This window comes from Diprion similis, chromosome 6 (genome assembly GCF_021155765.1).
Source record: "Diprion similis isolate iyDipSimi1 chromosome 6, iyDipSimi1.1, whole genome shotgun sequence".
NCBI lineage: Eukaryota > Metazoa > Arthropoda > Insecta > Hymenoptera > Diprionidae > Diprion > Diprion similis.
In genome coordinates this window covers 11,122,363-11,148,933 of record NC_060110.1, presented here as the reverse complement: position 1 = coordinate 11,148,933, position 26,571 = coordinate 11,122,363, and the positions used below count along the sequence as shown (strand labels likewise).

The 26,571-nt window shown below is 39.9% G+C and overlaps 1 protein-coding gene across 2 annotated transcripts; it reads left to right on the top strand.

Moving 5' to 3' along the window:
• The first annotated feature begins 3,491 nt into the window (after positions 1-3,491).
• Positions 3,492-25,921, top strand: LOC124407179 (FMRFamide receptor). 2 transcript variants are annotated; one of them, XM_046883045.1, is made up of 5 exons: positions 3,492-3,654; positions 18,339-19,256; positions 20,898-21,166; positions 21,430-21,619; positions 25,154-25,921. In XM_046883045.1, the coding sequence occupies exons 2-5, from the start codon at positions 18,951-18,953 to the stop codon at positions 25,766-25,768; spliced, it is 1,380 nt and encodes a 459-aa protein (XP_046739001.1). In that variant the 5' UTR covers positions 3,492-3,654; positions 18,339-18,950; the 3' UTR covers positions 25,769-25,921. The 2 variants fall into 2 exon arrangements, with proteins under 2 accessions (XP_046739001.1, XP_046739000.1); XM_046883044.1 differs by lacking the exon at positions 3,492-3,654 and adding an exon at positions 4,141-4,259.
• The last annotated feature ends 650 nt before the right edge of the window (positions 25,922-26,571 follow it).

The following is a 26,571-nucleotide window of genomic DNA, read 5'->3' as shown; positions in this document are numbered from 1 at the left end:
ACAGAATCGATTCTCCGAACAAACTTGGATTAGTTTGAGAGATCGTTTCCTAATAAAACTGCAGAGGATTGAGCAGATTTACGAGATAAACTCTAGTAGACAATATTGAAAAAATTAAGGAAGTGGAGAAAGCCCGTGAATTAAAAATTGAAGATATCCTTTAATGTGCGCGAAGTGATTCAGGAATAAACTTATCGACTGCAGGATGCGAAATTATCACATCGCAAAAATCACGAACGTAAAACAGACGAATCTTTTAACCCGAAACACAGCGTGATGCAGGAAACTGAGGTGGATACTTGAGTAAAAAAATTCCTACCATCAACGGAAACGAAGGTGGAAAGGAAAAAAATGTCGCACTCGCGGGTGTTGGTCAAAAATCAAGCGAAGCCCCGCGGAAGCTGCGATAGGAAGGTTGATCGGCAGAAGCTGACAGTATAGATAAATAATGTCTGTCCGAGCGTTTCTGTTTATCCTTACTTTTCTTTTTTCCATCCCTCAACAATTGATAAAAAATGTTGCCCTCAACGAGGGTTGAATCCAGCCGATAACCCGATACGTATATCCCTTCGGGATATCCGAGGGCGTCCCTGATGTCCTACAGGATGAAGATGAAGGCCTTCGCCCATGTTTATGTATATATAGGAAAAGCCCCTCTGATAGCATGCCGACATTTTCAAACTGTTTCATAAACGCGACTATCTATGTAATGCGTATCCTAGCCGTGCCGAGCCAAATCCATGACACCAAAAACTGCAGATTTTATTTTTTCCCCCATAACACGAGACGGCAGAAATTTTTTTTCCCTGAAACGGAACTAACCGAAGCGCTGATGCATAAACACTTTCGCCTTGATGGGTTGTTAACTTAGTGAAAATTCCGACTCCCCAATAGCGCGATATTCATCCGAAGTGGACCCACCACTCTGCCTTTTCCAATATTGCAAATTGGCGGCGTGATTTTCCGCTTATGGTAAACCAGTATTTGATTTATTTTCATTTGATTTTTCTGCTCGTGGATGCGTAGATTTTTAAAACTGTTTCCATTCAACAAGGGAGTGAAATTAAACATGCCAAGTAAAGAATTTGAACTTAATTTCGTGGAAACAGAACATTTCTTCGCAGTGAAGAACAACCAATCTATATTAAAGTGTGAGGAAAACTTTCTTTTACCCCGGAAAATTATGCTCGTCCGATATACCAATTATATATTTATTCGCACGGAAAATCTGCACTTCTCATTTCACACAGCCAAAGTTTTCAATATTCGAGTCACTCGGGCTTATCGACTCAAGTACCTACGTACCCGGTTTTAGTTTTTTCCTTATACAAACCAAGGGAGAAAAGGAAAAATATCGCAGTACGTTTCCTCCGCTCGCCATTTTTTGCTCGACGCTTACACATGGCCATATTTTTAAAGTTTTATTACCATTTACTGCAATGCAACTTTTTCCGCGCACCTGGCACCGTTTTTCAAACAGCTTGAATCCAGTGAACCTTTCTACGAAGAGACACGAATACCGAATACATTACCCCTGAAACATTATTCGTGCAAAATTTTCGTTTTTGCCAACATTTTGCAATTATTTTGCATAAATTTTTCATTCTGTGACTGCGATTTTATTTAACGGTAAGCTTTTGAAGCTCCGGGTAATGATAAGGCTGGAGAACAACGGTCATTGCTCTCTCAGAAAGGTAACAAATGGCGGTCCGGACGGAACTTTTCCCTTGAGGAAACGCTTACGAATTCTGGAGCCAGCAATAAGCTGTATTATGGACGTCGGGGTCATACGAGGCGCTTTTCGAGCTTTTCTTCTCCGTCTATGTTACAATTATTACACTGTACATTCGGTATTGATCGGCAAAGCCTTCTTATTGCAACGGGACACGGAGCTTTTATCAGTCTATGTACTAACTTAGTGAAAGTATGAATTAGTAGCGAAGAGATGAAATCCGAACAGGCGCGCTTTACTCGTTCCCGAGTCATTTCTTCAACTGCATTGTATTCGAACGGGGTTCAAATTCTTAATTTAAAACGTTACGAAAACACGGGTTTCCGACTATTTGAAATTGGTTGTTCCGTAAAAGTTCGATTTCTTTACTTCAAGTTTTGCCACTAAATAAGTCGGAATTAGACGCTTTCGGAACTTTTCAAATTCGGAACTTATTCACCCGGTTGTTTTTCTTCAGTTTCGCTAACCCGATTGCTATTTTATTTTCTTTTTTGCGCAAAACAAATTCGCAAGTTTCGTCGACTTTCTCGATTGCTTCTTATTCATGCTATATTATGTCTTAGTTAGACTCATTATGACACCCGTAATATACTTTCGGGGGTTAACGGATATGAAAAGATGTAGATACGAGTAATTTTCGGCCCCCATTGCAAAGCTTCTCCGAATTTGTTCGTGATATAAAATGAGCAGGCAGAAATAATTTTCACGGTGGTCACTCACCTGGAAAACCTGCAGATAGCCTGGGATTGTCAGGGAATTTGAAAAGGGTCGTGGAATTTGAAAAGGGTTGTGGAGTAAAATTAAAATATCAATTTTACACATTCAAAGTCTGACTAATTCTGTGAACTGACATTTTGCCTCCTTAAGAGATGAAGAAACGATTAGAAAAATATGAAAATTTGTACCGAAAACACAGGGGTTATAGAATATCTGAGTGTTGAATGAATAGACTGGGTTTCAGGTCCTGGAAAGCCTGAAAATGTCATCGATTTCATCTTGCAAAAACCAGCAGCGGAACGATGAAACCGATCAGTACCTCGTTGTCTTTGCGTAACATTCCGAATTGCGAGAAAATTGCAGGTAAAAAGCTTCTTGAATTTTGTACGGGAAAAACTTTGATGCCAGTGATCGAACTGCAGTTTGCAAAAATCGGCCCTTAAACCCACCAATCAATCCGTTCGTCCGTCCGTCAAGAGATTTAAATTAGAATCCTCCTGGTCTTCGGTGAGAAACCGTGAAAGATTAAACTCCACGCGCATCTCGAACGTACGAAGAAGCGATTTGCGACGTTTAGTTGACACCGGGCTTCGACGACGTCGCTAGAGCGCAGGCGAAACTCACTGCCAAGGTCTACGACGCCACCCCGGCGACCGTCGACGCGGACCTTCGCCAGGAGCTGGTCGTTCAGTGCGCTGTCCGAGGTGAGCGCTTCGACTTGAGGCCGTCATTTAGACCGGCCGGTATCCGGTATGCAAGATTGTTTCACGCTTTGACGGGGGAAAACAACGAACAATTGGATCGTTAGAATTCGACGATAGATGATAGACGTTGAGGATTGTCGAGCGAGTTCGCAACTTGCGGAAAAAGTACGGTTCGGAACGAAAGTTGGAGTCAACTTTTTGCAAAATTCTCTTAGATCTCAATTAAACGATGATTGAGTAATTCTCGTTAAATTTAACTTGTGAAATTCATACTTTAATTTTTTTTTTTATTTTACTTCGATTTTTGTAAACTCCTGCAAACAGTGCGTCGAAAAAATTGGATTTTAATATCACACGTAATATAACGGGCGGAGATTTAATAACGAAATTAAAAAATTATCATGCTACAAAACTGCGGTGCAGTGATTCAGTGTGATTTTATAAAGATTTACGACTTGAAGATTATCATATACGCGGGGGAAAAATAGACAGTGATAAATGGTGAATATATATCTACATTATATGCTCTAAGGATATGAAAAATATTTCAATAAGTCCTGACGATTATATCGCGTACAATAATGAACGGTGCATGTGTGTCTGATGAAGAATCTTCCGTCGTCGAATCTGTTTATTTGTTCGAAATTCAAAGACAGACGTAACTTGTGTATCTCGTTATACCTATCGACCGTGGAATTATTTACTCTGAAATATACACATTTGTATAGAGTGTCCGGTGTGTGGAAAAATAATTTCCCCACTGTGTAAATAACTCGACTTGGGATGCTGGACTGTTACAGTGTTTACGTTGGCCGATTAACATGGTGTTAATGTCAATCAATCTACGCTTAATAACGCAGCAAAAATACAAATCTCGGCAATGAATTAAACTGCAGGAATCCGCGGTGTAGAATTGATCGAGCGCGATTTCCGTTTTCGCTTTTCCTTGGCGGAGAAAACCCGTGTTGTTGAAAAGTTTAAAGAAAACGGAATTGACAAAGAAATATATATCACCGTAAGAAATGTGTAGAAAATAAAAATTTCCATTTGGTTTGAAATTCGTCGCTGTAGTGGAGCTGTGAAAAAAACGTGATAGATAACAGACAGTCGACTCCTTTTCTTTCCTTCTTTCTTTTTTTTTCTCTTCTCGTGTGAGACGTCGAAAAAATTAAAAAATCATAATTCATAAATCAAAAAAGAACTCGATATATCGGTTTATTTATAAGGAAAAACTATCGATCGGCACAACACAATGCGTCGAACCTTTCGAAGGCTTTGGGGTCTTAATTTATTCTTGGATATTCTCACGCGGTGATAAAACCTCGGCATAATCCTGTTATGCTTATGAAATTTCCGGAAGCTGTGAAAAGCTGTAGGAAAGTGAGTTTAATTGCCAGAAAAAATCTACAGATTTATTCACGGTCCGCGAAAGACTGCAGGGCTGGCTTTGGGCCTCCTAGTTTTTTTGTTTCTCTTTCGGTTTTTTTTTTCGGAAAGTAATATACGGTGAGATTGTGCAGGAATCACTTCCGAATTCAATTTGCTAAATTCGATGATGAGCCTCTGAGATTTCTTTGCGGCATCTGCGAAACGCGTTATCGGTTTCCTTTCAGCCGTTATCATATCCCTCTTTTAAGGGTTTCTTTTCCGCCGCCGGTTATACAAGAGTGATTTTGATTGAATTTTTTTCTTCTTCCCACGTGCGGTGAAATTGTCAGAGAAAACGATTCGCGGCCTGATATGATATTCAAATATAGTTTTTATCGCAAAATTTCGGTGACGTGTGTTTTTCAAATTTCATATCCTGGGATTGAATAAGCTTCGGATAATCTGGCTTGTTCCGAATTTTGAGATAAATTAACTCCGGATCAGTAGAAATCCCGTTGTGTTATTTTTGCCCGCTCTACGGAGAGAGGAGAAGACAAAAAAGAGCAATTTTTATCACAACGTTTCCCTCTTATATTACGGATATATCATAAACCAAATATTAGAGAATTATTTGACCGGAAACAAGCCAAATTTCGACGAATTTAACACAAATGGGTAAAAATATTGCATCAGATTTTTGGCGGATATTACGATAAAATTGCAAAAAAATTAATAAGTGTTTAGAGTTGTACCATAAATGACACGCACATTTTTTCTTGAAAGAAAATAATTTGTTTTTACGACATCACATAGATAAAAGAAAAACGGTAGAATTTATTGCTGACATCAATAAGCTATAAAACCATATAATTTACCGGAAATATCCTGATATCCGGTCAATTTTTGAGATCACGTATCAAAAACTTATCCTCTTTTTGCTACACGTATTACCGTCACGTTTTATTATACCTGAACCTTGCGAGATAAATTTCTTCCCTCGTTTCATCTCTTGACTGTTATACAGAACGTCATGGTGGATAAAAGTTATGCAAAGGGGTAAATTTAAAGCGCCAGGATAAATGTACAAGCGTCGTCAGCGCATTAAGTCTGAATGTGATGAGATTAATTATTTACCTACGTTAAACCTTCGTCTTCCCAATTATTCGTTAATAAACGAGATGACAAAAAGTGTGTTTTCCTAAGTTCCCTTAGAATTTCATAGGTGAAATCTAACGTCGCAAACGGAGAACGAGAATAATTTTCACGACTGATTCATAGGAGAATTTTTTCTTCTCAAAATCTTGTGACTGACGGTTTTAAAAAAATGTCGAAGGACGGATATCGTATCGTAAATCATATTGTATGGATCTTTGACGATTTGGGAAAAAGCTTTTTGTGCCATTTCTACCCATACGCCGACTCGAGAATGCTTTGATTCTTCGATCAGAATTTAAATGGCTCGAACTTGAGTGAAATATAAGGTCCGCATCTTCGCAAATTAGCCATCCGAACATGAAACCCTGGAGGTTCTTTCGTAACTCAGCAATTGAAAGGATGTTTTGAATTTAGATAATCCAGATATCGTGCTTAATGTCATTGATAATTTGGTCTGCTTATATCCCGGACGCTTTTCGGTCAGTATTTTCAATTCAGCTCCTCCTTACCAACCCTTCGAAAAATTCCATCCGCTCATTTGATACCCTCGGCAAAATAGCTGCAGAATATTCCGAAAATGCATTTCACCCGATGAATACCAACTTCTCATTCATTGTCAGCTACGTATCGCAGGATGCAGGATTGAGATATTTCTTAAAGACGAATCAGACCCAGACTCTGAATCACGAGTTTGGAAAAGATGATTAAAAAACACTTTTAATAACCTCAAGCAATATTATTTATCTCAATGATATTAGCGAACAGAAACAAAATAACATCCCTAGACGATTTGCGAACTGCAAAAGCTAATTAGACATCAATGATTTGGGAAAAAGTTTTCCAAGTAAAACATTCAATCACATGAAATTTTTGTTTTTCTCATGCGATTATAACCGTTACGCCATAAGGATCCCTAGAGATCGCCTGAAAATTCTTAAATGTTTTGAGACTACGTGCCAGAATCTAGTTAGTGAGCAAAATAGGCCAAATAATATTAAAATAGAATCAAAAACACCGGAATTCGATCATTTCAAACGTTCTTATTGTAATACCTTTTACCAAATTGTTAATATCTGAGTTTGTGTTATTTCAATTTTCTCGTCGATTTCGATTTTCCATTTCGATTTTCAATGTTTTACCGAAAAACGTATACGTTTTCCTTCTTACTACTTTCTCTAAATAAACAATTATGTTTTCCCAGTTTATATATTTATTTCTAAAAAAAATGTATACATTTTTTTTTTGCTTTCTAATTTTCCTCTCAAAACTTTTTCTTCCGGCTGCCAACTCTTATCGGTATGAGATTTTTCACTCGGCCACTTTCGGAATCATCGCGGAAGTTTGTCGGACAAACAGACAGACTTTATCCTTTTTATGGTGATGAAAAGAATCGCGCAAACTATTTTTTCTGGCTTATTCAAACGGTTTTTCTTCTTTCCCCAAACTTTTTTTCAGACTGCGGGTTTTTAATTAGCCAAACTTTGCGTTTGCTCGTCCCCTTAATTAAGCAAATGACCTAATCAAGCATCTGCCAAAATTACTCGCTTATACATTGTTCAAGAGCACAACGGTCTTCCAGCAGGATATTCTGGATGGGATTTCGCAAAACAGAGACGTATCCCCCTAAAAATCTGGAGCAGAGGACCGGCATGCCGAGATTGCGTTTTGTCCAATTCTCAGCGATCGCTCTCATCCTTAGCTTCTCCTCATTCTTTTCTCCATCCGCTTTGCCTGTAATTTTCCCCCGAAGACAAGGGTAGCTTTCAAAGTGCTCCTGAGGGACTGCGCATCGTTGCTTCTCGCTTTGAGATCTCTTGGATATTCTTGCCTTTTGGCCCCTCGCGGCCCACATATTATTTCACGTATTATTTTTAATGCACATCGCATTATTTGAATAACGAATTGTTCGAAAATAATGTCGAAGTAAATCAGCCTTAATTTTTCTTCATTCTAAAGCTGTTCGCACTAAATTTAATAATTTTTCTCGCCTAATTATTTTGTGTAATACTTTAATCCATAAAACGGTCCAAGGAACGTTTCTTGCGATAGGGAAAATCGGGGGCTAGAAAATGAAGGTGCGTTAATGACTTTCCGTTTTGTGCTCGTCTTGTGCTTGTGGCTAATCAACGGATCGAGGCAGAGGATCGTCACGTGCGACTCTGGCGAAACACTTGTCATTAATTCTTCCTGCGAGTCGGCTAAGCATCCGAGATCCTTGCCCCCGCCCAATTAAGGATACGCGAGCTGATCTTCCTTCCAGCTCAGCGCTAACAAGTCGAGGTTGGGATTATTCTCCAGACTCGCGGCGGCGCCTGACGTCGTTCCCGACGAATCTGAATCTCTTTCATCCTTAATTCAAGCTATTAACGGTGGCACGGGAGACCGTAAAACCAGTTTACAGCTTTTAATATCATCCTGGCGTAAACGACAGATGTCACCTTTCAGCGTTACTGCTTATACATACAGCTCGATGCGGATCGTAGAAGAAAGGCTTGTAGAGCCTTGTGAAAAGCAGGCGACAATCATTCGCAAACCTATTATTTTCCATGCCTGCTTTAACGCTTTCAAACTAAAATTATTAACACTGTAAAAACATGTGCCTAATTGCTGTCTGCACGTTGACTGCCACGTTACAGAATCAAATTACTCCATTACGTGGTTGAAATAATTGAACAATCCAATCTTATTTAGTACTATTATATACACTTATACAATAAAGGTGACCCAATTGCAACTTCACTTGGAAATTGTACTTGAAATATTGTCAAAATCAATTAAAGCGACGACCAGACAGAACAACATCGTTTCACAGAATTGGGTTCAATATCATCGTACGTATATAACATGCAAAGCGTGATTAAGATTTGGTCATGTGTCGAAAATTGTTACTCGTTTTAAACAGATTTAATCAAACACTTAACTTCGGTATTTGTGAAGCCCACTTGAACAAAGAATCATGATATCTTAATCATCATTGATGAGTAATTGATGGAAATAATTGAATACGTTGGACAAACAAATGTAGTTTGATTAAGATTAGGCATCGAAACGTAAAATTTCCACGTTCTTAAGCTATCGCACCTGTTATTTAAGCTTCATACTCAATCGGACGTTTGTTCGTTACTTGCGGTTACTCTTAGAAACTCATAGACAAGTACGTGTAACGCATAGATCGTCGGTTGATCAGACAAGCCGTGTATAATTTTTCGCGATAATTTTGATAAACAATATCAAATCAACATAGTGCATAGTAACGTTATCAGGAGTAAATTTCAGGTGGATAAGTGCAGTGCGCCTTCGTCAGCAAACACTCCATCTTTCATAATCGATACAGCTGCAGCGTCAGGAAACTTCACGTCGCTGCATTAGGCGATTCGTCGGAAGCTAAACGAAAGCACAAATGGCATGAGTGGCATTTATTCCGTGCTATTTTAGCAACAAAATATTCATCACTCTGGTTTATTTTAAGGCAGCTAAAGAGCCCTTCACGGTTCAACAATTCCAAGTTTATTCTTGGCTTGTGATAACTTTTTGCACTTTTTGTTTTTATACGGCAATTATTTCTGCAACCATTCTTCAGAGCGCAATTGCTATGCTATCGTCATCGTTTCCAAGAAGTCGCCGATGCTTTCAGCCGTCTCTTTGGATGATTGAGTTTCCTTTTTCGTCGCGCCTTTTCTTCTTCCCCTTCTTATTTTCCTTTCCCATACTGTATCAGGCAGTATCTCTAGTGCCATTTTTAAAAAAATAACAACCCGAATAACTAAATACTCTGCAAGATGCGAAAATTCTTTCTATACCTATATGTCTGCGAAATTAATGATGATACGGAAAATAATTTCAATCGTATATTAATATACCGTAAAAAAATTTGTTTTCACGGTTGTTGAGAGAAATCGTAAAACCAACGAGGAATAACGTATACTTGTAGACAAAAGAGAAACATTAACGATAAGTAGAAAGTGTACTGTTAATTTTTTGGGTTGATATAACGACTTCCCTTTTTTTTCGGTATGATAAAACGGGGAATGAATAGAGAAAAAAGGAAAGAAAAAAAAAGCTTGAGGATCATCTAGCTTCTGCAACAATAAACGAAGGCATCAAACAAGAAGGCACGGAAACGAGCTTTTTTACGTGGATCTCCTAAAATGAATGTGGCGTAAATCGCGCGCATTTACCGCCATTTCTACAGGGAGTGGAGGATCCTGCGTGACCTTGAGCCTATATGGCAAAGGTTAATTGCTGTTCTCTCGCAAGTGTGATGGTTGGTGGCCGGTAGGCTCTGGAAAACCTGCCAGCTTTTTGCTAAATTAAGTAACAACATCGCGCTGGATTTTGGAGCTAGTTGTTAATACGTCCATAATGTTAATCAAATCCGGACCCGCGTTACCTCGACTAACAAACATATATTTTACGATGTATGAAAAAGTAGACACACACGCCCAGCTCGGCTTGTCACTCTATCCGAATTTTTCACTTCGGTAGTTTTTACTCGCTGCTGCCTGATGGGCTTTGAATACAAGCGTAACACGGAAATTTCTTATCTCATTCTATGCCGGATAATGTCGTCTAGTTTATTTTTTGCAACGAGTTTATAAAGCGAAATGCTGCTGCCTCTTCGTCTTCACACCAGTTAATAATGTTGGTAGTTGAAAATTTCACACGTTTTAATCATTTCATTACGTGCTAGTCGTACCTTGAATATCTATCAAATTATTGTATTCCTAATTAGCTACGAAGATATCTTTCGAAATAAAGAAATCAAAGATACTGAAATCGTGAACTAAAGCTTAGATTTCGATGCTGCGATTCAAATCTGGTAGATCGATCCATTTCACTCTACGATATCTCGACTTCTTCAGAAGAATATTTGATAGAAAGTTTTTTTTCGCCAGTGAAATTAGTATTACCATTTGTTGATCATAATCAATAGCGGCGCAACGTAAAATTAAACATTTAACCATACGAACATAATAGAAAAATAGTGTTTCTAGAGTGAATGTGTAAGAAAAAATAGTCGTGCAAAAAAATCGAACAGTCGTAGAGTGAAATCGATCGAATCTACGAGATTTTCAACAATTTTTAAGGGATTTGAAACGAAGTACCGATATCTAAGCCTCTATTAATAATTCCGGTATTTTATATTTTCGTATTTTACAAAACTATTATCGCATTATATCATACAATAATAAATATATATATAAATATATTTATTTCGGCAAACAAACCGCCGAAACGATAAACTTACCGTTGAAATCCGGAATTTCGTCTCTCGTGTAGATGGACTGAGAGAATTTTCGCTCAAGTTTGCTGCTCCAGAAACCTGGAAAAGTGCCTCGACTCTAGAGGCTGGGGAGATAAATTGAAACTCCCAAGACTCCAAACCTCCTTGCCGACCATTTTCCGGTCGGTCCTAGACAGCGTTCCCGATACGTGACAATTCCCTTTCCGTTTTTCTCAAACCCTCAAGACCCAGCTTGACTCACGTCGTAAAACAGTTCTCCAATTCGATTCCTGCATTCTCTGCTTTTACTCCGCAACTGCCTTTGTACATACGTACATACGTAGCGATTTATCGCGAGCCCTAAATCGTACAACAAATACCTTTATTTTTCAAGGTGTAATCCAGATGCGAGTGAAGAAGTTTCCCAATTAAAAAAATGTATGTTCAATTTTTGCGTAAGTGGTTATTCTCATGAGAAACTATCGATCCAATATCGACTTTCGAACTCTTCAACTCTTCGCGAATTGTTTGGCAATTATTTTTTTTTACAAATAGATAGATATTGCCTGAGCTTCGATGGTGAAAAAATTGTACTTTCTTCTCATGCACAAAGCGCGGGAATTTCGTGGGCGAAGACACGCGTTTGCCAGATACAAAAAACGCAGTAAAGCAACATTTCGAGCGCTCAAAGCCACCGCGTTCGGATCGTAAGAATACATCGAGTCATCCCACGCAGCTTCTCGAGCTCTGCTAGAGCACCAACTTTTTAATATCTGGTAATCTGCAGCCGCAGAGGCTCGAGTTTCTAAATCGGAAACCCCATTTATGCACATCAGTGGGGGATATTTTACCGCAGCTTTTCTTCTCTCCTAGTTTTTCAATTACTTCACAATGCCGCGTTTTATTGTCCAACTTTTTTCACAGGGATCTGAAGCGACTCGAATCCCTCTCTCTAAATTCGTACAACGCGCCATGCGTATAGTCAATGCTATCTCTTTCGGGAATAAAATCTTTTCCGACATTTAACGACGCTGCGTTTATATTTCAGCTGCAGGATAGGTGGTAATCGGATACCTCTGATAATTGCGCGGGGAAATTCCCCTTCCGTGAGTCCGCACCTTGAGGATTTCAACCCTCGGCTTTTCACCAAATTCACTGTCACTGTGAACTCGAGTTTAAAATAGGAAAGGATGTATCGGAATTGCGATTCGCTTTAAGGCATGTTGACTTCCCTCTATTTCGACTAATTCATGCAGCAAGTGGTAATCGATTCTTATCTTTTCACATTCCAATCTCGAAACGATAGCAGAAGTGCTGACAACTTTAGCTGCTGGTAATAATTCGTGTACACCGTATGTAACTGAAAACGAGCCCGAATGCGAATGCAAATTTTTCCCGAACATTTGCATCATTAGTTTTTTGTTTTCCAACACCATGATCAAAGTTTGAAAAAGTCTATAAATTAGAATTTAACACTGAAAGATTATTGAAAATTTCTCAGCAAGTCGTTGAACTTGTAACTCGACGTCTCTTACAATTCAAACGTATCAAGCTTGTTATGTTTCAATTACATCAATAGGCAAATGCAATCTTCAATCCTGGACGTTTTCATAAAATTAGTAACACGCGAGAAAAAGTTAATAAAAAAAAATGTTCGAAATCGTCAAACTGTAGTTTCATATTGAATATAGTATGACACATATATACGTAAAGTTGAATAATTGGAACAGCTGTAGACTGCTAAGACTAGGGTCAGAGGGTCATCTCGGCGGGTCGAACAGTGTAATTACAGTTTGTTTTATCTACTACTCGTAGCTGGTCACGTGAGCACATCGTTTGGTAATCAGAGGGAGGGAGTTTCCCTAAAACAATTTGGCCTAATGTGTGGGGGAAAAGCGAGTTTCTCCAGGCAGGCGGGATGTGTGTAATGTATCGTCCGGATTAAGTTGTACGCGGTTTCACCCATAGAATCTTGGTTACAACTCTTCAGTCGCATATTAAGGGTTGCCCAAAATATTTATCCTTCAGTGAAACAGTGAAAGTTTATCCGACTTCTCGCCGCTGTATATCTTCCTGTAAATATTCATAGAACTGAATTTAGAAGCGAAAGCTCGGAAGTATGGAAATTCTTTTATGTCACAATATGGTAATAAAAATTAGGCTAAGATTTGCTGGCAAATTTAGTGAGTACAACAAACTTTAAGTTTCTGTCGTGAGTTTAATACCTGTTTCGATTTCTTTAAGAGCATCAAAACCGCCGTGAAAATATCGTTCAATGTACGAAGTGTAAAGTTTATTACCAATTTCCTTCGAAGAGTAGTAAACCACGTTGACTCGGATAAGGGGCAATAAACGCTTTGCCATATCCTCGTTTAAAGTTCGGTTACGGTTTGTAACCGAAATTGACAGGATCGTTCCTGTGTATCGAAATTTGAGCAGGGTCATTTCGCACCGAATCATCCAGATTTACCACGCGCCAATTTTTCGTCCTCCCTTCGAGATATTAGATTTATTTTTCACTCCTTATTCTTCTTTTTCGTCAAATTTATGGATGTCAAATGATGAACGCACCCCGAATATTTTTAGGGAATGAAAAATCGTTCGCCTAAGCTGTGGCGATGATCTTTTTATTTTTAGCAAATTCATACTTACCTGCAGCTTTGCAAAGAAGGCCTCGAATAGTAATTTATTTTCATGTCACCTTTATCGTTTCTTGACTATAGAATAAAACTTACAAACGCGAAAATTGATCATCACATCTGGATCTGTCGTCGAGATCCACGCCTTAAATTTCGTTTTTAATAAATCTAAAAACATGTCTTCCGACACTTGTAAGTTATCACGTTATTATGCAGCTGTTATTCATCTCATATATATTCTATCAGAAGTTCATCGTTTGAAATTTGGCTGGAGAAGAAAAAAGAAACAAATTTAATCGACAACTGTTCGCTAAAAATATAACATGGCTATTATAATATGTCGTACAAATCAAAGTCTCGCGCTACGTCACATCACGTCGCTTAAATAGGTTAAAGTATCGGGTATTTTCTGGCGAAATTGTTGAAAAATAGATGTACCTATTTTTTTCCTACGTTAATACGAGTAGATCCGATGTCTTTTCTTCATTTCAAATGCTTCAGATTGCCTATTCGTATCGCCATACCATAATAAACAATAATTCCGACTATATCTCGCCAATGAACAATTACGCGCTTCCGGAATGACACGAGAAATTAAAATAAGTGTATGAAGTAATCGACTGGAGCGAAACATATGCGGTTTCAGATCAGTCGATATCGTCAAGTGAAATAAAAAGTTGCTGCCGGCACGAGCGATAACTTTAAGTATTTGCGTATAAAAGCTAGTAGCTCGCAGGTCAGCTGTTGCCTCTGTCACCAGAAATACACAAGCATATTTGCTTCCCCGCTTCTTCCACGTCATCATCCGCATATAACTAAGGACAAGTCTTTCCAGCAATAAACTTACGGCCCGTCCTTTCTTATTTGCAATTGGTATATAAGGTGGTCAAGAAAATATGAGCAACGAAAGTTGCAAATTTATACACGTACGAGTATGTAACGACGTCTGCATCGATGGCACTTGGGGTCGTAAATACGCGCCTCCATTGACCCTCTTGACCGTGACATTGCGTGGAGAAATTGTTGGGAAGTTCGTGATTCTTGGCATGACAACTCCACCCAAACTTGTCTCAAGACTTGAGGGATGCACGGCTCCCCGCCATCCTTACTCAGCCCCGAAACCTGGCTAATTTCAACCCCAAGACAACGACCTCGCAAGTATTCTCATTTCGCCACGTCGAGATGGTGTATTCTGAATAATATCTGCTATTATTTCTTGGTGAAATGAGCAATATTGTACGGTTTACACCAACGACTGAGTCACTGACTTGCTAACAATTTTCGCGTGGGTAATAGCCACGCAGGTGTAGAAGAAATTGCCAATGAAATTTGGCACCGAAGAACTCCTCGGGTGCTATGAAAAGTTCGCAAAAAGAATGATCTAGCAATCTCGAGACGCTTTTGATGATCTATTGAATTTTGATTAGGTGCGTTCGCCCTAATGATAGATTTCTACGTCGTAAACAAAAATTCTCGAACTGCCATGCATGAGGCGCGGGGTTGAATCTCAGAATTTGAAAAGTTCCGGAAGCGCCTAATTCCGCATTTTTTGGTGGCAAAACTTGAAGTAAAGATATTAAACCAGAAATTCACAGAACTGAAAATCTTCGATAATTCTCAGAACATGTATCTTTTAGTTTTTAAAATTTTCTATTTTTGCACTTCCAGAACTTGAGTTACTTCACGTTTCACAACCAAAAAATTTGGAATTTGGCGCTTTCGGAACCTCTCAAATTCGGAATTTCAACCCCGCCCCACGCATGATACTTACGATACCTCTTTTCCCATTTGAAATTTGCAAATGCCTCACACACCCGAGCTCTCACAATCGCTGTGATTTACGTCCATTTCTTGCGGCTTCTTTTATTCCACGAGGAGAAATTTTCCCAACTATTTCCAAAATGGGTCGTGCCCGAGGCGCGGATGAGGGTCTGCAGACGCTAAGGCGTGGAGTGTGTCAGAATTTGCGACAGCGAACAAAAATACATACTTTGGCATTCCGCCCACCGACGGAGGGGAAAACGCTATTCGCGACGAGCCTCGATCCGACTAAACTATCGGTCGAATTGTCCGACCGGCACCTGCCTCTTACTACTTGAGCTTGAACCCGCCTCGCAAAAATTATCCAATTCATTCTTGACGAGTTCGCGCAGAGGTTAACGATGCCGTTAACGATCTGGCCGCTTCGAATTTTCATACTTGATTAACGCTGTGCAACGAATCGTTCGTCACAAAGCTGCCACGTTAAGCTTCATAGATTTATGAAAATTCCCCCGTCGCATATCGCTTCGCGTCATTTAATTTGGCAACTCGCGATTCGCGGGGTGAGTTCACGCATATATGCGTATCTCTGCTTTTCACACTCTTTGGGAAAAAACGATAATCCTTTATTCGACGACTTTTCACTCTTTAGCTCGGTCTCGAACTTATGGATTTAGTAACAACCCAGCCAATCATTCTGCCCATCCATCATTTCGTTCTGAGAAAGAGATATTCATCGAAACCACGGCATTTCCAAAGTACAAAGGAGAATTTACGCGAATGCGAAATATTCCCACGCGGTGTCAACTTGCTCTCACGTAATTTTCATTCACAGGGCTGTAGAAGTGACAAGTGCCAAGTGCCAAGTGAGGCTTCTTTGAAGTGGCTGGTTGGACGAACCCTCTCGTTCATTATCGTCCGACCTACGCCGTGCTCAGTAGTGGTTCTTCTTTCGCTTCTTCGAGCTGCTTTTTTCACGCCCACATATTTCGCACTGCTCACTGAAATTCGCCGAGTGCAAACAACCGAAATATCATCGATTATTGTCGAGGGCGTAGGTAGGCTGGTGAAACTCGATCACCCACCGTATAAATGTGCAGTCGATTCGTTAGCGGTCCGCTCGTCCGTGTGATTTTACAATTTGCTATTCGACCAGGCGCGATATTGAATTTTCCGACAATTATATTCGACCGAATGAAATTCGCCAGGATAATTCGCTCTTCGATTCGTTGCGTGAATTCAAACTCACCGGAGATAAATGCGTTTATACTTCATCTTCCTCGGAACGTTGTTCCTCGTCATCAGGCAATATCAACGCATACCTTCTACGAAGTTTGTAATTTCCTTTCATATGCGCAAGAAAGCGAAGGAACGTGGCTGGAAATTCCGCGATACAGAGTTTGCTCCTGAAAGTTGCGGCTTGCACTTCTCAACCTCTTTGAAATATCGATAGAGTGACATTTTTCAGCTGTACCTATACGTAATCCGTCCGTCTTCTCCGCTTTGACACGATTCAGCCTTAGTCCAAGGTATGCAATTTTGCAAATGCTTGCAGCATCTCTTGGTAATACTGATCCTGCAAAGCTCGACGTTTCAGTATTTCCAATCGATCCTTTCGCACATTATAGATAAGTTTTCGACCCAAAATAATTCCGACTCCTGTCGTGACGGTATTTATTCCTTATATCTTTAGATTCTTTTTTCTGACGCGTTCAATTCCATGTAATTTCAAATTGAATTCAAGAGGGAGTTATTGGTCTTCTGAAATAATTGTCCTCGTTTCAAGAGAAGCCATGAATATCATCAGTGACGTAGACGTTTCAGACTGATGCGTACAGAGGGGGATTCGGAGTCTGAATCTCGCTGGTCGTTCACTTAGCGGGACAATGATAAAAAACTAGGTCACGAATAAAGAAATTGGGATAACCAAGACGAGTGGCAGGCACTGCCTGACTTTGGGACCGGAAATAAGCAACGATAGATAGCAAAGCGGTTGACGCTGGTTCACCCGAGGAGGCTGAAAATCTTTCGATAAAAATTATCGCCCGTCGGGAGCACTTACCGAACATTCATCTTTCCCGAGAGAATATTCGAGGTCCTTTTCTACGCGATTCAGGCCGGCAACAAAAGAGCCCGCTTTCTCATTAAGTACATACTTATCAAAAGTTTACTCGGCCGGTCCGCGGTTCAAGTTCCCGCGTCTGATATTAGACCGATTATGAACCCAATTACCTCTAAAAATAACAACGGAGATTGTCAGAGAGTGGAAAACGATAGCTGGAGCAAGGTTTTCCAAACATTGTAAAATTAGTTGGCGAAGAAAGTACTTTTAACGAAATTATTCGAGTAGACGCTGCACGGCTGTGAGAAACTTTGATCGGAATTTAATGGATTGATTATTTGTTGACAATGTTTTTCCCCACTTTGCATAGTTTCTGCAAATTATAGTATAATCTTATCTCGGTCGTTGATAATCAATCTAGCTGCTTTCAATGGAAGTGAAGTGAAAGTTTAATCATGTTACCGGAGATTCTGTGATTTAATTAATTTAAACTATTTTCAATTCGATATCGTTTTCTCATTTTTATTGGGAGGGTAAAGCTCAACCGACGAAAGTAAGTTTTATGCAAGAAGTTAATTGAAGATTTTTATCAGGGAAAATTTATTCGGTAGCGAATTTCGATAATTCTCATGAAAGTTTCCAAGAGTTAAAGAAAGCTTCTGACTGAAATAGCGGCTTGAAAAGTTTCAAGAAATATTCAATTCTCTAATTAGTAGTGAGATTTAATAAAAATATGCGATAAGCAAGTCAAGTGGTGGAAATTCAAGTTCAGTTTTTAAACTATGACGATACGGCTCTTTTCCAATGGTCAAAGTTTCGTTCGCCCTCATCATGAAGCTCTGTTCACGTCGTCGTTTAATTCAATTTTAGCAGAGTCGAATTTGTTGACGTTGATTTTTTTTTCAATTTTCCATCCTGCCTGATGGTCTACTTTCCATTTAATAAGCTAATTGAATCCGTGGTGTTTTTTTTTCAGATCATAAAGCTGAACAATGCAGAACTTGGAGGTGGATGATCCGACTTCGAGTGTTGTGACATTGCGTCATGTGATCAAAGAATATACTACGCTGATAGAAAAATTGGGAGAATCGACCTGAGAAGAACGCGTGAGATTGACTCTCGCAATTGGGACTAAAATGTGCTTATTCATTGATAAATACGCCGCGAGTATATTCGTTTCTAATAAAAAATCAAGCATGGCCGTGTTTCGGATCGCGCTGAGCACGTCGCATAAATTTAAAAGGTGATAATCAACGAGGAAAATATCACGATACGTAAACTTAGGCCTAAATTGTACTGCGAGAAAATTTTTAAATGACGCGATTAGCGCACGGATGAACTTACCTAGTGCCGCCTGTGTTTCTGGACCAACAAATTTATCTATTTCGTAATCGAAAAACTAATCAACCCACGCAAAATTATATGCTTAAAATTAATTTTTCCGATCAGTGATAAATATCCGGCATCATTAATCGCGATAATCAACGAAAATAAGAGTGAAAATATAAATAATAAAATAAAAAGATGCATTGGACGAACATTTAAAAAATCAGCGAACCAATGCGGTACGCTGAACGAAAGAATCAGAATGTCCGCAGTAAATCCAATGACTAGTACGGCTTACCTTCATTCAGGTGCAACGAACGACTCGACGGAAAGCGATACTTTGAAAAATTTCACGACCAAACAACTGTTCGAATGCGATAGTTTGGTAGGAGATGGCGCCCTTTTAGAATTCGTCACCAATGGTATTCTACTGAATTTGGTCGGTCTGTTCGGATTATTCGGCAACATCATTTCGATGATCATACTTTCCCGGCCTCAGATGAAGTCCTCGATCAACTACTTATTGATTGGCCTAGCGAGATGCGACACCATCCTCATTCTAACTTCGGTAAGTTTATGATGTCCCATTAATCTTGCATTGCACGCGTGTACCGAAACTGTCTTATCAATAACGACATGGATTTCGGGGAGTTTTTCTACTTCCAAGACATCTTGGAAGTAGAACCGGAGACTTCATGCTTGACTCGTTTCGTACCTTTAGATGATACTTTAGTTGTGCAGAACTTCTGCGGGCACAAGTTGAAGGGAAAGACAGTTTTGAAAAAACGTAGGTAAAAGGTATGATCACATACCTGCACATGAGCAGGGCTATTAATTTCGAAACTTCCCGCTTTTATACAAACTTTTCCGTCACCTTACTCCCTGGAGTGTACAGCAGTATTTGGAACTACCCTGTAACTCTGGTACAGACATTAATTATAAGAGTAATTCCCGACTCGACGTTCGTACGACGTTTCGAAAACTGCAGGAATAAAGCTTGATAGATTTTTTGTTAACAAGATTCTTTAAATATATCTTCGATATTAACCGAGAGAGATTTCTGGCATTCTTTATACACCCACAGTCTTCGGTTGTTTTTCAACAAGTCCCAAGAATCGCTTGTTTTCAACATTATTAATAATATCCTGGGACAGTGACGCCTTTCACTGTCTTTTACGACTTTCCTTGACTTTCGGGAGCCTGCTTTTTATTCGCCTTCCCAGATATGAATCATGCTTTATAGCTTTTCGCAACCCCACGCAGCATTGTCGGAAACTTTCTTGCAGCCTTTCGCTAAGCCCTTTCCTCCTCAAGTTTCTACACTTGTGAAATGTAACCACGCGTCGGCGTAGATCGTAAGACTTCTATCAGGTCATCTACGAAAATCATTCACCCACGAAGTCATTTGCATTCCTGTCTTCGCCGGTTCTGCATCATTAGGCTCACGCAATTTCTCATTCTACACGATTTCGTGCGCGAATCGAATTTTCTGCATTGCTCCGATGATTGGACTCTCGGGGTCACGGACACTCACCGAAATCGTCGTCTTGACCCCAGAAACGACATTCGTTCTTCGGCCTACCAATTATGCCACGCAATCTCTAAACCGCCACCAACCCCAATTTGGACCTCTTCCTTAATTACAAAATCGACCGATTTCACTGGTGATTATCTTTTAGAATAATGGCAGCCTTTCCGTTTCCGGTATACCAACTTTTGCCATAGTCTTATATAGGCATGTAAACTGGTCGGAATTACTGCAATGAACGAGGAGCAGTCTCAGTGTTTTAGTCTTCTTTTTGTCGTTCTAGCGACCACTATAAGCCCTTCTAATCTTGACATGATCCAGTTTTTCCCATGACTTTTCACTACGACGTCAAGTCAGTATGCAAACAAAGGTTTCTTTATGTATCCACACGTGACAGTGATTTAAATCCATGGATCTTCAAGCTCGTGAGATTTGGACTTGTAATTCATTCCGCCTGTGTATGCACGAACAAATTATTATTATTATTATCAGTTCAGCTAAGCCCAAGGAACTTCTCTGCCCGGCACCGAAAATCCTGATGCACATATGTCAGACTTATACTGCCGTGTACCACGCGCAAAGGCCGTATATACTTAATGATTTAGCTCGCGACAGTGAAATTTCAACTTCGAGGATGTGCAACATCAAAGATAATCCCATTTTTTCGCCGCTTTGTTGCAGGTTTTTCTCTTCGGACTCCCGGCCATCTATCCTCAAACGGGTCTTTTGTTCAATTACAAGTTTTTCGTCTTCCCAAGGCTGGTGAAGTTCTTGTATCCGTTGGCCACGATCGCGCAGATGGTCTCAGTTTACCTGACCCTGACTGTAACGATGGAACGGTACGTGGCCGTTTGTCATCCCCTGAGGGCACGTTCCATGTGCACGTATGGCAGGGCGCGGATGGCTGTCCTCTGCATCATCATCGTCTCTACAGTCTACAACATACCGAAGTGAGTAACAAGGTTCAACCAGCTGAGCATGGCCGGCTGTTTTCACATGAAATTCAACCCGTTGAGGGTGCTTTTATTACTTCGTTTCCACAACTTTTTTTAGTCCTTTTATTTTTAGTGCACTGCTTGCGAAAATATATTAATATAATGTGAAATATATATAATGCGCTTTTCAAACGCGGTCCCGATTAAGTCGAGCAGGTTTATCGAAATTCTTTCTTTGCTTACGGTCTACTTTAACGAGCTCTTTTTGCTTGTTCCAGATTCTGGGAAATGACGATCACTGAGGAGATTCACTGGAAGTACAAACTGCCGATATATTGCGCAAACGCAACGAAGATGAGGCTTGACGAATTGTATCGTGCGATCTACATCAATTGGATGTACTTTGTCTTCTACTATGCCATTCCGTTTACATTGCTCACATGGTTCAACATGGAAATATATCGACAGGTACGCATTAACGATCCCTTATTTTATTCCATTTATCACTGTCACTCGTGTATGCTGGCGTTGGATTTAGCAAATGAAATTTAATGAAACGGAACTATGAGTGAAAAGAAACTGAAGTTAATAAAACGGGAGTTTTAATAAAAGAATTTCTTCTTGACTTGGAAAAATGAAGACCCTTATCGAATTTACATAAATTAGAATTCAACTGTTAATAACTACACAAGAATAAAATCACAAATCTATCTTGGGATCTCAAAATTGTGTGTTCAAGCATTGAGTTTGTTCATAGATTCTCTATGAATCGTGTGAAATTAATTTTAAATATTATCATTATGTTTTGGAACAAAATATAAGTTCGCTGAGTGTAATCAAGAGTAAATTTTCACGCAACGTGTTTCACGATTAAATAAGAATCTGAGGACAAAATTCATCTTGGGCGAATTTTAGGGTGTGAGTCACGAACAAAATGAGTCACTATTAGTAGAAATAGTTCAGACGGTACGTTTTTGACGTTTGGAAAAAATTACGCAATTATGAGATTGCTCGCGAAGAATAAACAATCGGAGGTTCCAATTACAGTTTCTAAAGTTAAAATTTTGTCTATACATACGCCATGAAGACACTGACTTTTCTTAAAGTGCTGAGCATTTCACCGAACATTTGTCAGATTGCTTAAAAATTTTGGATGATTGGTTCTATTCTTCGATGCAAACACGATTGCTGATGAAATAATGTTATAAAATTTCCAAAAAAATAAACAGAACCAACGTTACTCTATAGTCAGATTATAAAACTTGATTCAAAGCAGTCAGTCATTTCCCCTAAATGCTCATGGTATTCATACCTTATCGTCGGTTAAATTAAGGGTTAATTTTACTCTACGTAGAGCAAGTAGCTGCAACTTCGCGTGCTGCAATCGGCCTTTGTGTGAAACACGAGCTACATGCACTTGCTGCTTGAAAGTGACGGACACTGACAACTTAGTCATAAGTTTTAAGTGCACCTATTCTTGATAATAGACACCATCGCGATTGGAAAGTTTTGTAGGGTGAATAATGAGACAAAGACTAGAAGCCTAGGTTGGAGGTCTTGCTCATTACCTTTTCATTGCACGATTTTGCTCACCTTCTGGTCTTTCTGCACCGCAATAGTTTCGTAAATTTAAATGTCGTTCGGGGTGAATATTCGCGAAAAAAATTTGACGAATCTTTAAGATAATCGTAATAAATGTCATACGAAAGTTTCAAAAAATGGAAAACACATAATCCATAATCTAAGATGACGTTTCAAATTAAGGAATCAACTGAGCCTCGCTGGAACGTATTGTAATTCTCAAATTTTAGTAAATAATTCTTATAATACCAACTTTATATGCTTATGTTCTAATATATATTGTATGTGGTGCGAGCTTTGCTAAGATGCATCAATTTCACTACCGACTGCTGTAGCATTTTTGATGCGTACACACGTTACACGAACCTTAAAAACGGAAAGTTCCCTGGAACGATTGCGCGAAAACTGCCTATATCGAAAAGCCATATCGGAAAAGCGTCCCAACTGCAATGATTATTCTGTAATGGCGTAGCGTCAATTCCACTAACCTAAGCGTTGGGTTGCCAGTGTTTCTTCGCATTGAAACGACCTCATCGAGTATGACATCGTTCCCTTAAGTTGACCGAGAGGCCAGCCACGTGGGATAAATCGCCGCAACCGCTAACCCTCCAACAGATATGAGTAAATTTTCCATGTCATGTTCGTAGTTATTTTCTACCCCGAATACTCTCGCGGTTATAATCTTTCCTGAGACGACGTGCCTTTGGATGTTTGTCAGCGTTGCGAATGTTCACCGACAGTCAATCAGGCAATTTTTAAGAGTCCAGTCCTCGCAGATTATCTTACAAAGCTTTGCTCAACGAAGGATAAATCTTTGGAAACTCAGTTCCTCTGTGTCCTTACTGCTGAGTGTTTTGAGACTTGAAGCTTTTAATAACGCTTCGCCCAGGAGCAAAGGGTCATTATTTAGTTGTGTCAGCCTGGGATAGTGGTAACACCTGAGACGGATACGAGTCTGCTAAAATCCGCCATGTTGGTGCACTTAAGAAATTCCATTATTCTTGACACCTTACGTAACTCAACGATGACATACTGCAGACATCGCGGACACGGTGGTCAAATCTGCAACGAACTGTACGCTGGTACGAAATTGTGACAAGTACTTTCCATCAAGCAGACAGCGAATGGGTAGCGAATGAAACATTTCACATCACGAATTGAATGACAGCCGGATATTCCTGACTTTCGAGAAATCTAAAAGAAAATCTTTCTCATGCTGCCATTTCTCGGTTGAAAAACAACGGGCGAATAATCAGTTCCCATATTTCATATCGTCGATATTCTGACATGTTCCTTCCGATGTTGATTTTTCATGCAATTCATGTGTCCAAGTGCGAGACTCGCCAGAAATTCAACGTAGCTTCCGCCCGGAGCGGCAAAGTTCATCCCAGATTGGAAAGAAAAGTAATATCTCATTATCCCAAGCTTTGAAGGACGAATATCCTTGTCTGTTAAACTAGCGCATGTTTACAGCATCGTAAATGCGTTACGAATTACGACACGCCACATGGGTCCAGCTATGCAACTTCTATTCTCGCAACGGTGCTCAGATATAAATAAGGTTGTAAGATACAGAATTCTTACGTGGCTACAAACGTCCCTTAGGAGTCTTCGCGTCTATCCTTAACGCGCTTCCATTGCTAGGACCAAAAGTCAATTAATTTTGGAGCCCGAAGTAGTAAACACTTCTTTCGACTTTTGTTTTTCCGAACCCTAAAGCGGCTCTCCGTGTCTACCACAGTATGCTTCTTTACAAAAGACTTCAAGCTCTATACATTCCACTCTTTGAACAGATTTGACCGAGTCACTATCATCGATCACTTCCTGACCCTGTGTTTATGGCTACGCGCAAGACAAAATGTAATCGTTATTTTACACGGTTTGCGAACGTGCTATTATTCAGTTGCGGACCGAACTCCATTGAAGTTTATCTCAGAGGAGTAATTTCCTGGTGACAAGTCGATTTTCCACGCCAACGGAGCAACTCGAATGCAACTTCAACTCCTGATAAACGCAGTAACTTTTATCGTCAGTACACCGCAGCGCCGTTGATGAAAGATTTCAGATATTTTCAGACTAAGTTATATCTTTTTTACGATTAATCTGAACCTCCGTCTGGGGTCGTAACTAAGGATCCTTCCCGCTGGTGTCCTCATCTCTATCTTTTAAACCAACTTTGATACACTCTCGGAATTCGATTTCTTTCAGCTTTTTCCTTCGTCAAACTTATCGATAAAAAAGAAGGATAGTTGACGTAATAAATAGGCACTCGCGTACATTCTCTGCGAACCTGTTGTTCCTCTTAATTTCTGAATGTTTCCTACTTTATTGCTCAGAATTAATATCACGGGAAAACGCGTTATTGTCCCAACTTTTCATCGAAGAAGGAGTAATCCAGGAATGGAACGTTTATTGTTTCAGGTGAGAAAGGCGAACAAAGAGCTGCAGAATCTGTCGCATCACCAGCGGAGAGAAATTGGTTTGGCAACAATGCTGTTGTGCGTTGTGATAGTCTTCATAGTGTGCAACATAATCCCTCTAGCGACGAACATCTCCGAAACTTTTTACGACAGTATCCCGATGTGGCTTGTTCAGATTGGAAATCTAATGGTGACGATCAACAGCAGTGTAAATTTCATAATCTACGTGATATTCGGTCGAAAATTCAAGCGGATCTTTCTCAGGTTGTTCTGCAACTCTCACATATTCGGCGCAGGTCGAGACAGTCCGGAATTCCCTACCAACGACGAATCCGTCGTGACCAACGTGACTAATACCGAGTTACGGAACTCGATACGTCGTTCTCAGGTGCACAGGTCCAGCACAAGGAACAGCAGGAACAATAACGTGCATCTGTCCAACGGCAATTCTAACTCCCGACAAAGCCCAAAACCCAAAGTGTGGTCGGCCAGTCCCACACCCTGCGTATATTATCCGGCCCAAAGCCCGGCGAGAAGTCCAAGTCAAATGTCACGAACCCTAAGTGGCCAAAATGGCTGGGAGAAGAACAATGTGATGGAGACGGTGATCCAGTAGTCGGGGATAAAATCTGATTTTTACGACACCACCGTCGATTCCGATGGCGCCAGGGACTCTGCACACGTTTCTTCTTATCGGTGTCAGCTTGACCCTCTTGGCGATGTCCGCGCTGCAAATAACACCTGGTAATAAAACGTGGGGAGAAAAATATGTCTATTGCAAAATGATGCGACGAACGAGTCACGACAGTACAAAGTAGAGAGTACAGGAATTCAAGGAGTCAGAAAAGTAGCCGAATTGGTTTGTAGAAGAGAGTAATTTTTTTAACGTTAGAGACGGGGTGACGATCGGTACAATATCTGACTAAAACGAGAGTTTTGGCCATTCGAGCGAAGCTGCAACTGCTTTTAGAGAAAATTCACCAACTTTCGCATCGTTTAACGATATATGCGTAAATTTGTAGCTTGCAGTCTTTGCGCATCATCATATAATTGTCTTTAAGATTGTGGGTGCAGCATTATTATATTACCATGGAATTCGGTGGAACTTACAATCACCTTCTTCCTTCCTTTTTCTTCACCTAGGTTGACCTTTAATCTCCACATGTCGAAATCCCTGCCCTATTTTCAAGACAGCAAGCTACATCGGAGTCGCAAAGGAGTCAAATGCGGTATTTGAAATCGATGCATATAGGAGTCTGGCAGACGACAAGGTGCGTGAAAAAATAGAATTTCTTTCTATTTACTATTTTGACGACAAGTAGAGGTGCCTGATATTTTCAGAAAAATTTATTTTTATGTTCAGTAGCTCTCAACCCCGGACTAATCATTGATTGTTTCACTTATCTTTAACATCGGAAA

Bases quoted from the DNA above. Each gene is read 5' to 3' on its own strand.
- LOC124407179 (XM_046883045.1), top strand. From the start codon at position 18,951: ATGTCCGCAGTAAATCCAATGACTAGTACGGCTTACCTTCATTCAGGT. The intron at 19,257-20,897 runs GTAAGTTTATGA...GCTTTGTTGCAG, and splicing joins CCATCCTCATTCTAACTTCG to GTTTTTCTCTTCGGACTCCC. The intron at 21,620-25,153 runs GTACGCATTAAC...TTATTGTTTCAG, and splicing joins ACATGGAAATATATCGACAG to GTGAGAAAGGCGAACAAAGA.